This window comes from Oryctolagus cuniculus, chromosome 3, assembly GCF_964237555.1.
Source record: "Oryctolagus cuniculus chromosome 3, mOryCun1.1, whole genome shotgun sequence".
Lineage (NCBI taxonomy): Eukaryota > Metazoa > Chordata > Mammalia > Lagomorpha > Leporidae > Oryctolagus > Oryctolagus cuniculus.
Window position 1 is genome coordinate 75,927,934 of NC_091434.1, and position 17,299 is coordinate 75,945,232.

Genomic DNA, 17,299 nt, shown 5'->3' on the forward strand with positions numbered 1-17,299 from the left:
GCTGTTGCAATGGGCATGACTCTGATTGCTGGCCCCATCATACATGGATCTTTGACTAACCAGATCCAGGCAGCCCTCTGCCAGCCACATCTGATGTTTCCCAGGACTGACCACCAGCTCTCACAGAAGCATCTTCTGCGAACCTGCCTGCCATTGCTTTGTGTGATACTCCTCTGCGCTGTATGGCTGCTGCCATCCTAGGCAACTACAAAGGAACCCACACAGTGGCTTTGATGTGGTGGATGCTGCCCAGGAAATTTTGCCCATGTGTGGCACTTTCTCCCATGAATACCCAGGGGAGGTCATGCCTGATCTCTACTTCAGCAGAGAAGAGATGAAAAGGCAAAAGCAGGCCATTGTTGAAAAAGTTGTGACCAAGGAGAAATTTCAGGGTGAATGGACAACTTTGGCTTCTGAGATTACTCTACTTAGCCTGAGATCCCAGGCTGGTCTGAAGGTGCAGGTGCTCGCTGTGCCTGCTCAGGAGTTCTCTATACTGGAAGCTTAGCCCACCCCTGAAGCCTGATTGGCAACTTCTACCATTCAAGCTACTGAATGGGTAGGAAGCTGTTCTTCCATAGGATCTTTTTTTTTTTTTTTTAATTGTTTTTATTTTATTTGAAAGAGTAATATATAGAGAGGGAGAGACGGAGATCTTCCATCTGCTCATTCACTCCTCAAGTGGCTGCAACAGCCAAGGCTGGGCTCAGCCAGGTTAAAGCCAGGAGCCAGGGGCTAGGAACTCCACCTAGCTGGCCCAGGCTGCCAGGACTCCAAACACGCTCAAATGAAGTGCTGAGGTTGCAGGTGGCAGTTTAACCCACTGCATCACAATGATAGACCCCTTCCACAGGCTTTTAAACAAACAAAATAAGTTTGATGGAAAATAAACACCAGTTTCTAAGGAAAAGAAAAGTAATGGAACATCCCAATAGAACAAGCTCCTGATAGATATAAAGGCACAAAGTTATGAAATTAGACCATTAGAGCTAAGGAACTGTAGATTCAGGTGCAGAGCATAATGAGTGGTGATGTTGAAGAATAATAGGGAAGACAGGTAATTGAGACCAGCAGCCTGGATTTTATCTATCTATGGGAAACCTTTGAAGAAATTTAAGAGGCTGAATGAAGGTCATGGTCAGTTATTGGTATTAGATTAACCTCAAGGCAGTTATATCGGGAATGGATTTGAAGGGATGTCAATGGAATCGGGGAAACTCATCAGTAGGCTACCTCTTTTTTCAGATGAGAAATGAAGAATAACAGGATTAAAGTGGGGGTGTTAAAGACATGGATCTCAGGAGTGTTAAAAAGTAACATGAGGCAAAACCCATAGAATTTGTTCTTGATTTTTGGGAAGAAATGGCAAGTGAGAATAAATCATTTCAGTTACTTCAGAGTTTTCTGACTCAGATGCCTGGATACTTTTAATTGAGATGGTGAACACAGTGGCAGGAAAATATTTGGTCCAGGGAAGACATCAGCAGATTGTTTCTTTAAAATACCAATAACTGGGGCTGGTGCTGTGGCATAGCAGGTAAAGCTGCCACTTGCAATCCCAAATGGGTGCTGGTTTGAGACCTGGCTGCTCCTCTCCTGATCCAACTCTCTGCTATGGCCTGGGAAAGCAGTGGAAAATGCCCAAAGTCCCTGGCCCCTGCACCCACATGGGAGACCAGGGGGAAGCTCCTGGCTCCTGGCTTTGGCCCAACTCCACCCACTGCGCCCATTTGGGGAGTGAACCAGAGGATGAAAGACCCCCCACCTTTGCCTATCTGTAACTCCATCTTTCAAATAAAAAATAAATAAATCTTTTAAAAAAACCACCAACAGTTACATAAATATTTAGAGTGAATAACAAAAAAAGAACAAATTGTCATTCTCTCTCGAGGTAATTTTTTTGTATTTCAAGCACTAATTACATTGTTTGCATTGTTAGATAATATTTGTAGATATTTTAATTCCTTCCAGTGTCTTCAATTTACTTTAGAACTGTGAATGTGTGTGCATCTGTGTGTGTTCAGTTTTTATCATCTCTACTTTTTTCATGTTTACCTTTTTATCTAATATACTCTGAGTATTTTTCATCTCAATAAAGTTTCCTATAAGTGAAATTTTTGTGGCTGTGAAAAAGTGTATCTTCTGAAGGTACTACAATGTTTTACAAACTGTATGACGTGACATGTGGGTTGTTTTCAATATTTCAAATAATTATATATAATACTATAGTACATTTCCTTTTGTCTAAAAATCTGATTTCTTAAGATAAGAAAGTATAAATATATGAGAGTTTCTTGATGTATTTTACTACTACTTTATACTTCTATCAACAGTACTCATATATAACAGTGAAATAGGTATGTAATAAAAAAACTTTCCTAATTTGATAGTCATAAGATGATGTCATATTATTTCTTTGTCATTCATTTCTATGAAGGGTCAGGACAGTTTTTTCTTCTTTCTTTTTTTTGTAAATTGTATTTTCAATCTTTTTACCCCATTTCTTAACTGTGACTAGCTGGTGATTATATTAATTTGCAGATGTTCTTCAATAATAAGGCAAGCCGCCTCTAATGTCATCTATGGAATGAACATATTTTAAGTAGTTGGCCATTTATCTCTTGATGTCATTTATGAATCCCTGTCCTTTCATTGTCTGTATTTTAAATTATATTCTCAATAAGATGTCAACATTTAATATACTTATGATACCCTACATTTGAGTTAATAATAATTCAATAAGGTATGTTTTCAATAAATTTGAAGACTACCAAAACACAAAGGAGGTACTCAATTTAGTATGTCTACAACTATCGGATATACCATTTTAATTTTATGCAAGTATTTTATATATGTGGGTGTGTTTCTTATATATCTATACATCATTTCAGAGCATAATATTGTAAAAGCTGTTTTATAATGCTATTTTTCATTTATTGGTATATTTCACATATGTCCCCAATAATAAAAGATGCTATAGAAACACTTCAATGTTAACCACCTCAGAATATTACTTTGTATGAATATTTAATAATGTATTTAATTATTTTATCATTTTAGGACTTAAATTATTTTTTCTCAATAAACATCTTTTATATACAAGTTTGTGTTCATAATTATCATATTCTTAAGATTACATTTTATATTTAGAATACCTAAGTCAAAAAGTTTAGGGGCCAGCGCTATCGCATAACAGGTAAAGCCTCTGCTTGTAATGCCAGAATACCGAATGGGTGCTGGTTCGAGTCCCAGCTGTTCTACTTCTGATCCAATTCTCTGCTGTGGCCTGGGAAAGCAGTAGAGGATGGTACAAGTCCTTGGGCCCCTGCACCTGCATGGGAGACCTGAAAGAATCTCCTGGCTCCTGACTTTGGATCAACGCAGCTCCGGCCGTTGTGTCCATCTGGGGAGTGAACCAGTGGATGAAAGACCTCTCTCTCTTTCTCTACCTCTGCCTTTCTGTAACTCTTTCAAATATATAAATAAATCTTTAAAAAAGGTATGCCTGCTTTTAAATTATTTGATACATAATGACAAGTAGCATATTAGGAAGTTGAACAGATGTGCTTGCCCATCCTTGTACAATACAGCAAATGTCTCTACATCTTTGTCAACATTTATATACTTATGATAGCCTACATTTGAGTTTATATACCCTGCTAGACTCTGTGTTTACTTTATTGATGGAGTGACTGAGCATTACAAAGGCTAAGCAATTTGCTTAAATCCCCACAGATAATTGGAGAATGGGATATACTCAAAGTTAAATCTGACCTTAAAAATACTGTCTGTCAACGTGCTATCCTGCTACCTAACATTTCACATGTTTATATAACCATTATATAGTAAATGACTTTGGATACTAGTTAGGTTGAATATTTTATATATTCTTTTGTGAAAAGCTCCCACAAAGGGTTGCCAATTATCCTAATGAGTGTCATATTTTTTCTAAATCATATCTAACAACTCTTTGTATTTTAATAATATTAGACATTTGTGTCATATATACACTGCATATTTTTCAAGTGTCTTTTTAATTGGGTTCACATAATTTTCTAATATACATAAATGAATTTTCCAATCAAACCTCAGCAGGATTTCTTTTTGTAGATATCAAATAAGCTGATTCTAAAAATTTAGAGGGCAAGGCAAAAAATTAGAATATCAATTGTGAAAGAAAGGATTTTCAATTTTGTGAAGGAAAAGTATTTGCAATGCCTGATTCTAAGAATTACTGTAATAAGATAGTGTGAAAATGGAACAAGTATAAATATGAATGCATACATCAATAGATCAAAATAAGGAGGCTAGACATATATTCACACAAATTTGATTTGGTCTTTTGACAAAGATGGAAAAGTAATTTAATAGAGAAAGAATAGTCCTATTAAATAAATCATGAATGGCACCATGAGAGCACTGAACTTCAGTCTTTTACCTTATACAAAAATTAACTTAAAATAGGTAATAAACATAATTATAAAATATACAATTATAATACATTTAGAATAAAAACATAATTGAAAATCATTTGACCTTGAGTTAGGCAAAAGCTCTTAGATATAGTATGAAAGCCATAATTCATAGAAGAAAAATTTGACAAATATGACTACATCAAAGTTAAACATATGTGAAAACATAACCAAGATAATGAAAAAAGCCACAGATGTAGAGAATATGCTTACAGATCATATGTTTCTCCAAAGATTTTTGTTCAGAAAATTTTTAAAGAGCTTTCAAAACTCAATAATAGAAAAAAATCTAATAAAACTTGAGCAAAATTATTGAATAAGAATTAAAAAAATACATACAGATGATGAATAAGCTTAAGAAAATATGTCTGATATTACCATCCACTAAGGATACACAAAGTAAACCATTCTGATATTTAGAATGGCTAACATAAAATAAATAAAGTAAAAGCATATAATACCAAGTGCTGGTGAGTGTGTGAAGCAATGGCAATACTCAGACATTGCTAGCAGAAATGCAGTAGGGTATAAGTCATTTTGGAAAACAATTTTGCAATATCTTAGTTAAACATATGAACACATTTCCAAAAGTTCATGCAAATGGAAATAAAAGTATAAGTTTATTTTGGTGTAAAAGAAAGTTGGTGCAATTTTTTACATATTATATGGAAAACGCATGTTATGAATAACCATATAAATACTTTCAAATTTCTTTTTGCCCCAAAATGAATTCACTTTTAATTTCATTTTTTCCATAAACTTTTCGAAGTACTTTTATATATTTTATGTGACTCACAGTTCTCCACACATTATCATTTGCATGATGAAGGAAAACCCAAGTTCTCATAAAAGTTTCTACCTAAATATTTATAGCAACTTTATTCAAAACACCAAATATTAAGCAACCAAAAGGTCAGTGGAGTACTACTTAGCATTAATAAAGAAATTACTGCTACATGCAACAGCGTGAATGAATTTCAAATACATCGTACTAGATGAAATAGGTCAGATGCAAAGACTAGGTTGTATAGATTAAGACATTCTGGAAAGATCAAAGCTATAGTGACCTTGAGCAGATCACTTGCCGGAGAGTATACTACTATATACGGAAAAGTGGAAAGGGATTGATGCAGGGAATTTTGGGAGTTGATCAAACTCTAATGTGTCTTGATTGTAATGTAGGTTATAAGTCTCTGTGCAATGGACAAGTTCCATGGAACTTAAATATCAACAAAAGTGAATTTTACTGTTTGTTTACAGATTAAAAAAATGAATAAGTGTCTTTATTTTTCTTTGCTTTTTTTCATTGCTTAAATACTAAACCAAAGTTAAATATATAAACTATTGAATTTATTTAATGTTCATAAATATTTTAAATAATTTAAAACATTTAAAAATTGCTTAATATACTTTTAATAATATTTTAATCTATAGCTAAACTTTACTTCAATATAATATGATCCCCAAATCACATCTTATTTTTCTCCAAGTAGTTAAGGAATTTTTCTAGAATCGTCAAATGCATGAACTGTATTTCTCTCATCTCCATTTTTCAAATGCCTTCTGTTTTTAAAATTTTAAATTATTTATTGAGAGGCAGTGAACAAGAAAAAGAGAGAGAGGTCCCAGCTGTTGGTTCATTCACTCAATGTCTCTCCGTAAATTGGAACTGGACTAGGCCAAAGCTGGGTGCTGGGAACTCAATCCAGCTTTCCCACGAGTGCCAGGGACCCAGTTGTTTGAGATATAACTGCAGCCTCCCAAGGTCTGCATTAGCAAGAAGCTGGAGTCAGGAGCTATTGTGAGCTATCAAACCTCCACTACAATATGAGACACGGGGCATGCCTTCTTCAACAGATACTAACTTGAGTACTTGAGTTTGTTAACAGATTTTCCTTGGAGAGCTTCTTCAATGTAATGATTTTTTTGTTGCATTTTATGATTGCATGTACATAGTACCTGTTTTTGAACTCTTTAATCCATTGCTCTGATGATTTTGGTTTGTGTGTGTCTTTGTTAGGCATTGAATTCCTTTTTACATGTATGTGTGTTGTAATAACATAGGTTTACTGAAGAGCAGGGTTGGAGTCATCAAAATCTATGTGGCTACTTCAGAACATTCATGGAGAAATGGAATTAAAAGATAAGCTTATTTTGGTGCAAAAATTTTTGAAATAATTGCACATATTTTTCATAGGATGCATTCTCTGAATTTTCTGGACTCCTTGACTGTCGTTAACAAAGACCCAAGAGTAACTTTGTTGGATTAGGGAGAGCAGGCAGCATAGGGGAGTAATGAGCTGAGGATGAATCTACAGGGAGCACCATCCAAATAAATTCTGTGGGCATGTTGTTTGACCTCCACCAAGTTTACTGTTTTCAATTAGCCAGCTTCACTCATTTATATGATCTAAATATGTGGTGGTATCTGAGTTTGTGACTTATGACTTTCTGGATGGAAGATCAGAGGCAGAAGAGTCTGTGAAAGAGGCCTTTAAAAAACATCCACAGACATGAGAGAAACCAAGAGGAAGTGCTGTAATAACATCTTAGTGAAAGAAGAAAAATACACTTAACGTGTCCAATACCCTTGAGAAAGGCAGTCAAGATAAGGGCTAGGGGTCATCTGTGACTTTAGAGAGTGTGCTCTGTTAAATGGGGTTAGAAATCAGATCACACTGTGCTGTGGAATGACTAGATCTCGGGAACTGGGAATAATGAATGTAGCTGCTGCTATGGAGAGTTTGAATGGGTTGAGAGGAGAGAAATTGGATGGTAGTAGTGGTGAGCTCCCAGAAAGAGAAACATGAGTTTGTTTTTGTGTGTGCTGATTTGCTTTTTTGGATAGGAGTGTGGAGAGCGTGTAAAGGCTGAAGGGAAAGGACAGCTTAGAGGAAAGAGTTGAAAGGACAAAAAGGAGATAATTAATGGCAAGAGGTCTCGGCCTATGTGATAGGAATAAAATCAAACACAGGCTTGCCTGAATAGCAGGAAGGGCTTCTGATCCTTCTTTGAGATTATAGGGGAAAAAGGAAGTATATTTATAGATGTAGCTGTTTGATTCTGGAGGCAGTGAATTGCAAGGATTCACAATAGTTTCCACACAGTGACCTCAATTTTCTTGTTATAATAGCAGGTGCACTAAGAGTGAAGGGGAGAGATTGTATGGCTTGCGTGAGGTGATAAACATTTGGACTAGTGGCTGACCACAGTCAGAGTGAAAGGATTACTGAGTACTGTTGAGACCAACTCAGATGAGAAAACCATAAAACTGCAAAGTGGTAGAATTTCCTCTTGCAGCACCAGGAGCCAGGGTATAAGAAGAGAATGACTATAAAATAAATGGCAGGCTGTAGAGCCATGGAGGGTAAGCTGCTGAGGTCCAAGCAAAATTCCAAGCAAGACTTGGAGAACATTTAGAAGGAAGCAAGGTACCCAAAGTCGCATTGAACTAACTTAATCTTACATTATTATCTTATTTTTTCTTTAATATTCTCAACTATTTTACATCCGGTTTTATTATTTTGTAAGATATGTTTTTAGATACAAATCTGGACATACACAAATAAAAGGAAACTAAAAATATGCAGATGGTAAAACAGAGAAACTGTTATTTAAAGTGTCTTTGCTGAAATATTTTAATTGAGAATAAGATGTTGGGTGTAGTCAGGAGGTTTTGTGGCTACCGAGTAGAAATGTATTGATGTTGTACAGGTTAGAGTTTTATCCCTGGTTCTCAGTCTGGAGTAATTTTGGTCTGAAGAGACACTGGGCAACATTTGAAGACATTTTTGAGTTTTAGAACTCTGGGAAGGGATGGACACTACTGGTGTCTAGTGCCAAGGATAGTAGCAAACATTCTGGAATACATAGAATAACCTCTCCATTACAAAGAATTACCTGGATCAACACGTCCAAAGTGATAAGGCTGATAAAACCTATGTTAAATAAATTATTTACAAGGACAAAGGATAATAAGAATGCTAGAAATCATTTGAGGAATCATTAAAGACAGATGTGGAGAAGGAAGACCCTTCACTGCAAGGCCATGCCAGGTGGTGCAAAATTCAAAGATATGTGTGTGTGGGTGGTGCTTGTGAAAAGATTGAGGACTCATTACTAGGCAACAGGCATGGAGAATTTAGATTTGTGGCAAAAGTTTGCAAATGATTCTTGGGTTAGAAAATTTATAAAGCAAATGTATGGAGGATGAAAGCAAAGGAATTTAAGGGAGGAAATATTCTATTTTCTACTTGCACTTGGAAAGTTATATTTTAGTTATCCTTAAATAAAAGAGCTTCTGATTCTTTCTATAAAAGTTTCCAGATGGCTCAGAAAAGGTCAGCACTGGTTTGGAAGAAATATATCTCTAACACAGTAACATCAAATGAGAGAGCTTTGTTTTTGCCACAACTTTCCACTGGCCCTCTGCAACTCTCACTTTTTCCTCTTTTTCTTTTGGTTTTTCCAAAACAACACTGATTGTCTCCTTGTGGTTAACCTCACAGAGCTGGACATGAATTCTCTCTACACTACATCATGTAATAAACACTCTTTGTTTCTGTTAAATTAAGATAGAGCCTCAAACCATTATGGTATTAACCTTGTGTTTCCCTTAACACTCCAATAGGGGACATTTATTTCCTTTAGATTATAGGCTGTTTACAATACTTGCCTTTTATTCCTCTTGGTCCAAATTTTGTGTTATTTATTTGGATGGCTAAGTAGTTGCTTCACATTGACTAATTTTTATTGAAAATAAATTTACTCAATTACATTTTTTGTGCATATGAAATTAGCTCAATGTTTCAACTCTCCAGTAAAGGCAAAGTTGAATTTTTTTAAAGATTTATTTATTTGAAAGGCAGAACTAGAGAGAGAGGGAGAGAGAGAGAGAGAGAGAGAATGAGAATCTCCCATATTCCTTCTGTTGGTTTGCTCCCCAAATGGCTGCAATGGCCAGGGCTGGGACAGGTTGAAGCCAGGAGACTGGAAATCCAACCACGTCTCCCATAAGGATGCAGGAGCCTAGGGATTTGGGCAATCTTTTGCTGGTTTTCCAGGAGAATATTCAGGAAGCTGGATTGGTAAAGGAGCAGCTGGTCCTTAAACTGGTGCCCATGTGGGATGATGGCATTGCAGGAAGTGATGGCTTAATCCTTTTTGCCACAATCCTGGCCCCAATGTTTATTAAGATAATGTTAATTTATTTGAAATGTTTATTTATAGTGTAGATGTGAAGGATTATCTGGGTCTTAGACACCTCTGAACTCCTGTGTTGAGCACAAAACATTGCGTAGGAAAGTGCAACCAGATTACCGTCAAAAGGCATCTGAAGACTCATTTGTGTAGTGTCTCTTCTAATAAAGGAAATATATGTAGAGAGACCCAGGTACTTTGAAAAATGGGTGTACTATGTGAATAAGGTGTACTTTAAGTAACTTTTTTCTATTTGCAGACCTGATATTAAGTGCTTTCATGAAAATAATGTTAAAACTTATGATTAAGAATATTATACAGGGGCCAGTGCCATGGCACAGTGGGTTGAAGGCCAGGCCTATAGGGCTGGTATCCCTTATGGGCACCGATTCAAGTCCCAGCTGCTCCATTTCCAATCCAGCTCCCTGCTAATACACATGGGAAAGCAATGGAAGGTGGCCAAGTGCTTCAGCCCCTGCACCCATGTGGAAGATGTAGAAAGAAGCTCCTGGCTCTTGGGCTCCTGGCTTTGGATTGGCTCAGCTCCAGCTGTTGCAGCCATCTGGGGAGTGAACCAGTGGATAAAAGACCTCTCTCTCTTTCTCTTTGTTTCTACCTCTCTCTGTAACTCTGTCTTTCCAATAAATAAAATAAATCTTAAAAAAAGAGAATATTATACAGGGGCCAGCGCTGTGGTGCAGCAGGTTAAAGCCCTGGCCTGAGGCGCCAGCATCCCATATGGGTGCTGGTTCTAGTCACAGCTGCTCTTCTTCTGATCCAGCTCTCTGATATGGCCTGGGATAGCAGTAGAAGATGGCCCAAGTCCTTGGGCCCCTGCATGCAAGTGGGAGACCAGGAAGAAGCTCCTGGCTCCTGGCTTCGGATCAGTACAGCTCTGGCCATTGCGGCCATCTAGGGAGTGAACCTGCAGATGGAAGGTCTCTCTCTGTCTCTACCTCTCTCTGTAACTCTGTCTTTCACATAAATAAAATAAATCTTTAAAAAAAAGAATATTATACAGAGCTTTCCAGTTCCATGTATCATCTATGTGTATTGTATATAAATCCTTTATTGCTTTAGGTTTTATTTTTTATTCAATGAAAAATGAGTTGCTTGCCCCCCATAAACAGATGACTAGGTATAGTCTTTACTGATTTAGAAAGTGTGTAGACTAATTCACATTTGATAGTCTATTTCTCTATTGCAAACACAATGGCATTTCATGTATATGTAGTAAACGTATTAGCTTAAAAATTTTTTTCCAGTGCAATTGAGAAAGACACATTCTAGTTACTTTATACACATGAACAACATATACCTTAATAAATGATGATTTAGCGAACTTACCATCAAATTTTATATTTTATCACACTTGTTTCTAGTTGGCATAATGTAGACAAAAATGACATCTATATCTTTCATATAAATAATGAAATAAATTATTGTAAATTTTGTGTAAAAATGAAGCCTACCTCAGGGAACTGTAGCACAGCAGACTAGGCTGCCACTTAGGACACTGATTTTCCCTACCAGGGTATTGGTTCAAATTCCAGATGTTCTTCTTCTGATCCAGTTCCCTACTAATGCATTGGGAAGGCAGCAGAGGATGACCCAACTGCTTGGAGCCCTGCCTCCCATGTGGGATACCATGGTGGAATTCCTGGCTCCTGTATTTAGCATGGCCCAGACCTGCCTGTTGTGACCATTTGGGGAGTAAACCAGCACATGGAAGACCTCTCTCTCTTTCTCTCCTTCTCTGTTGCTCTGGTTGTCAAATAAAATAAAATCTTAATTCATTAGGTTTCTTTAAAAATTCCACTATTCTTTACTCTATATTCCTTCTTTTCCTTTTTCTCCATGACACATATAACCATGAATAACTAACTAAACACATAACTAACTTAATTTTTTATTACCTATTGCAAGTCACCAGAATGTCATTTCCACTAAGGCAAGGATATTGATGTATGTTATTCACTGCTGTCTTTCCCATCTCCCCCCACCCCAAGTCTTGTGCACATAGTGGGCATTTGATCAGTATCTGTTGATCATGTGGTTATCATATAAATTACCTTAACCACTCCTCTGATGGTACAACTGTGCAAGGTGAAGTCATCTATGACTTCAAAAAGTGAAGTTAACTATATTCAATTACTTGCCTTGCTTTAACTTCCTAAGTTAATAGCTAAAAGCAAGCTTTCTTGAGAAGCCCAGTGCTGTGCAATTCCATTTCAAGCAGAGTTTGGTCTCCCATTCTATTTGCATATGAACCCTCAGGAGTTTACTGTTTTCAATTCATTTCAAACCTTGAAGTCTCTTTAATTCATTGGGGGAAAGGATTCTTTGGTGAACTTCATAAAGAAATTGAATTAAATTCAATTAAAAAAAAACAAGTAGGCCATGTTACCCTTGTTCTTTTCTTAGATGTTTGCACAACTATTTTCTACATTACATTTACAAAATGTGACTGGCAAAAGATACTTTTCTTTCTCAGAATCTCATATTACTTACTTGTGCTGTAGTTGAAGAGCTATTTTTCATAGAAAAGTCAGTTAGAGGTGTATCATAATGGAGCAATATTCTCATTGGCATAAAAACTCTTGAGTATTCAGGGTTAATAAAAGCCATCTTGTAAAATGCAAATAATCCTCAAATAATTCTCATTTGGCTTTAGCAACTGTCTCATGCCCTCTTTAAAATCTAGCTTATCTTTTAAATTATGTGCTACTGGAGTTATAATAGCAAAATTAATTTCTGGGTAGCAATTTTTGAGAACAGTGACCTTGTTCTATTCAGTTTGAAACAACCAAAGCATTTAGACCACATCTATTGCCATTGTATTGATGCCATATTTACCAATGAAAGTGTTATTTCTTTGACTGTACTTAGGGAAAGTTTGGGAATGACACTCAAGGAATTTTAGAAGGCTTACTGGTGTGCTCTCCTTCTAAATGGTGTGTATCTAGTAACCAAAGACACTAAACAAGTGAAGAATTCACTAACAATTCACTTAACAAATCAGAGAGGAAATTTTATAGAGATGCCTGGAATATTTGTTTTCACACTAGTAGTGAAATAATGAAATAAATTATGATAACCAGTGTTTCTCTGTTAAAATAATATTTTCTTTTTAACCATTCCTATTGGAACTAAATCATATATTTCAGGTATAGACAAATTTTTAAAAACTTGAGGAAATTTTGCTCAAAATGTATATTTTAAGTAAGAAGAGTTTTCCTTATTGTCCAATTATATATTAACAATAACAACTTGGAACAGTTAATAATGCATGAATTACTAACCTTGAGATCTCATGAACTCCAATATTTTCTGGAAGACTCTATGCCTCTGAAAACATTTTTTCAGTTTCTTGATGACTCTTTACTTTTTCCTTAAGGAAAAAAAATTGTTTCAGTGTGCTGCATAAAGTAATATTTTTAAAGAGTAAGACTTACTACAAGGTGCCAGCTTAATGATCACTCAGGAAAAACCAATAGGAACCTCCAACAAAAACCAAGGCACTAATTATGGAACTGAAAAACCACACTGTATAATATTTAGTGAAGAATGAACATCCTTTCTAAAAGAATGCTGTAACTTCCTAATTGATTTATACATACTTCTTGTATTTGTTGCTTTTCAATCAATAAATATGAGAGGCCTTCAAAAGGTTTACAAAAAATGTGTATGATGAGAAACTATGCATGAATTTCAAATTTATCTTGTACCACAATAAACTTATCTTGTAATTTGACTTTTCCTTGAGCTCTTTGGAGTTCTATCATACTACTACTATAGGCAAAAAGTTAAAAATATGTTCATTTTATTAATCAGCATTACATTAGATTTAAACAGCTTTCTAATTTCCAGGAAATTCTTATCTTTAAGACAAAAAAATTCAGGAAAATTAGCCAAAATGTTATAGCTCTTAATAGTTGATAAAGATTGCAATGAGTAGTTATTATGTTTGTTGATATACCTAAAGAAAACTATTTAATTCTAAAATTAACTAAAATATTTATATATTCAGGTTTTAATCTAAGTTAGACTTTAAAAAAGCATATAAAACATTCCTGAAAACAGACATGCTTTAGCAAAAATCCTTTTCTTAAAATTACAATACCCTAATTCCACCTTCCACTGCTTTTCTAAGCCATAAACAGAGAGCTGGATCAGAAGAGGAGAAGCCGAGACTTGAACTGGTACCCATAGGTGATGCCTTTGCCGCAGGCGGAGGCTTAGCCTACTCTGCCACAGCTCAAGCCCCAAAATGTAAAAAAAAATTAAGAAAAAATTGTCTCAGAATTATTGGATCTCCTGGAGCCTCTTTCTTCCTTTAAGCTTTATGAATACGCATATAGACATGCTGAGATAAAAATTTGGAACAAATTGGAATACCTATGATACAGCAACAACTTAAAAATATCAAGTTATGGCTAGCATTACAGAGCTGACAGAGATTATTGAGTGCAGTTTAATTCTGAGACACCCAAGATTCAACAGAAGCAACTGTGAGGAATCACAAAAAGAAAGGCAATTCAAAATTCAATTTAAGCGTAATTTTAAATATCTCCAAATTATATGGCAAAAACTGTACACTTGATGTCACACTAGAGACCAGTGATGAAATAAGTTGAATCACCCATTATACTCATTCTGAAGAATATTTCAGAATGTAAACTTTATTTTCATTGCTAAAAATAAATAATTGACTAGTAATTTGAGTAATCAAAAAGCAAGAAGCAAGAAAATAAGCATACTAACAGATTCTTCTTCGAATTTTTCTTGACTACAGACTTGAAACATTTTTATAACTAAAAGCACAAATGAAATTAGATGCTGAGTTGAATATTTCAATAAATGTCATTAGTAATAACAACTTGAATTTTCTTATTAATGAAAGTAAATTCCATATTTAAATATGGAGATGGCTCTTAAAATTTTATACTAGAAATAAGTTTTTTCTGCTATGAAAAATAAGGGAAATGTTATTTAGTTCAAGCTCCTTATTTAACAAATAAGAAAACTATGATATGTATCTAAATCTAAAGGAAAACATATTTTTGATTTCTAATTATTTAAATTAAAATGCTGTTAGGGCAAATAGGTAGAAGAATTTCACTAGGTATTTAAGATATCCTAGTGAGAAAAGCAGAACTATTGAGAAATCCGGTGACTAAAAGTTACATATCTGTACTAAATCTGTAATTTAGATAGAGGCTATGGGAAAAAGGGACTCAAAGCTTCAACCTGTTTGAATGTCAAGACTATATAAATAAATTTTATAGATAAGATTGATCTTAATTGAGACCAGTGGAACCACTAGGATGGAATTCACCTCAAAGCAAGGAGTTTGGAAGTCATATTAAGTGCAAAGGTCCAAATATTGGGAATCCAAGAATCAATGACAGTTCTGTGCATAGCACAGTAACTGATGTTGAAATCCGTTTCAATTCAGGGTGACTTGTGAACATTGGCTGTGTGAGACTGTGTGAGGAAATTTGTGCACATGTGGGTGTGAGAGTGAGATTAGGATTGTGTTGCTAAGATTTATAACACTGTTGGGCAAGATCGTAGTAGAATCCTCCATGAAGAAGGTACTTAAGATCAGGGGGGCTTCTTTCTTTGCAAGCCTTTTGGGCACACTGTTGATGGTCTACCCAAGATCAACGGGAACAGCCATCAAGCCTAGGATCCTATCCTTATGGGGTGATCGAGATCAAGTTGGAGTGCCCCGTCACACACCACACAAGTAGGGTCCTCATCCTGTGTGAAGATGAACATAACTCTCCCAGGTACTGTGAAAAATAATGAAGGTGAACTTGTAGATGATAGGAACGTGTATGCTCATATAAATAACATTAACAACATTTGTTCTCACAAGGCTTTGTTATGCTTGCCTAAAAAATGCAGTGTCAGAAGTCTGATTATAAATCCTATGAAAAATAAAATTTACATAAACATCTATCATCACTTTGAAATGTGCACCTAATTAATACTCATGATTCACATCTGGTACTTTTAAATTTTTAAAAAATATTTTATCTTTTATTTATTTGAAAGGCAAATTTATAGAGAGAGTCAGAGAGACAGTTCTGGTTCACTCCCCAAATGGCCACAACAACCAGGGCTGGGCTAGGCTAAAGCCAGGAGCCAGGAGCTTCTGCCAGGTCTCCCACATGGGTGCAGAGGCCTACATACTATCCTCTGCTGCTTTCCCAGGTGCATTAGCAGAAAGCTGGATTGAAAGTGGAGCATCTAGGTTTGAACTGGTGTCTATTTTGGGGGCCAACAGATGTAGGCTTAATCTGCTATATCACAACACTGACCCCAAACATCTGGTCTTTTCTAACATTTGGGGTTCAACTGAGAAAATTCCCGAGAGCTAGTTTTTATTACTTGTACAACTTCTTCAATATTGCAGTGCAGGAGAAAATGTGAAGACCATTCCAGCCCTCTTAGTTTTCTAGTTGCCAATGAATTCTACTGTAAGTCATCCTATAAATCCCAGAAGTCATCTCAAGGCACTCTCCCATGTGTGTCAACAGTTTCTCCAAAGGGTATCTTTGAGGCACACAATTCTTGTTGCCCAGAGCCTGCATTGGAATCACTCAATGTCACATCCCAGTGATAGCCTTCACTGAGCAATAGGTAAACTTTTATTATTTTAAACAGATGACTGAATGATAAACTATGAGGAAATATAACTTGATATGTGTTTGCCTTATTCCTGCTTCTAAAGAAGTCTTTCTTGCAAATGCTTGTGTTTTGACAATAAACCTGTTCCTCTAAGAGTAACATAATTTGAGACTTCTAATCTGACAATTTCTGCATGTTCCAAAGCCTGGTTCCTATCACAATTTAAACACATCAAAATAGAGTATTGGTCTATGAGCACAAGTGGAGAAATTGTCTAGTGTTCCTTAAGTGATAATAAAACTTGTAAGTTCACTGTCATAGTTTAATTGCATTTGCAGTTGCATCTCAAAATATAGCATTGCATAATTAATAAGCCTCCAACCATTAAAAGCATTCTGTATTCTGAAAGACAGCTTCCTGACAGAAGCAAAGGGCTTAGGGCAAAGGAATCCGGCAGGAGAGAGTGAACTGCTCTGCACAGTTTGACCCTGTCCTTTCAGCAGAAAGAAATCCCACTGACAGAGATGTTGATTCTGTTTAGATTATCTTAAAATAAGAATGCCTCTCCAATTTTGTGCCTTCAAACACATACTGAAATACAACTGTCAAAAATATACACAGGTAATTCATTCATTTATCCAGCAATAAAAAAATTTTGTTTTTTTTTTTTCTAAACATGTGCTTAATTTTTTTTTAAATGTATCAATGTGACAGAAAAGTAAGGAAAATGATGATAGAACATGTTCTATTTCAGTAAAGTGGTCAGGCGTTATCATAACAAAGCTACTTTTATAGATGAGGTATTCATTATGCGATACTTTTATTCTGTCACCTGTGCTTAAAAGCATGAATGCAATTCTGTAATATTTCTTATGCAATTCTCTATTTAAAGGCATGGGAAGAGAAGTTATAATTACTGGAAATTTGCAAGAATCATGAGAACTAAAATAACAGTTTACTTAAAAATTTAAAAACCTAGGAAAGGAGCT

At 35.6% G+C, this 17,299-nt stretch overlaps 1 protein-coding gene across 6 annotated transcripts in view; it reads right to left on the minus strand.

Annotated features, from left to right (window-relative positions):
• CSRNP3 (cysteine and serine rich nuclear protein 3) overlaps positions 1-17,299 on the minus strand; it is a 236,277-nt gene that overhangs the window by 165,205 nt on the left and 53,773 nt on the right. For all 6 annotated transcript variants that reach the window (XM_051848553.2, XM_008258688.4, XM_051848552.2 and 3 more), the window contains one exon: positions 12,974-13,062. In XM_051848553.2, the coding sequence (XP_051704513.2) occupies positions 12,974-12,986 (13 nt within the window). In that variant the 5' untranslated portion in view covers positions 12,987-13,062. The remainder of the gene's footprint in view (positions 1-12,973; positions 13,063-17,299) is intronic.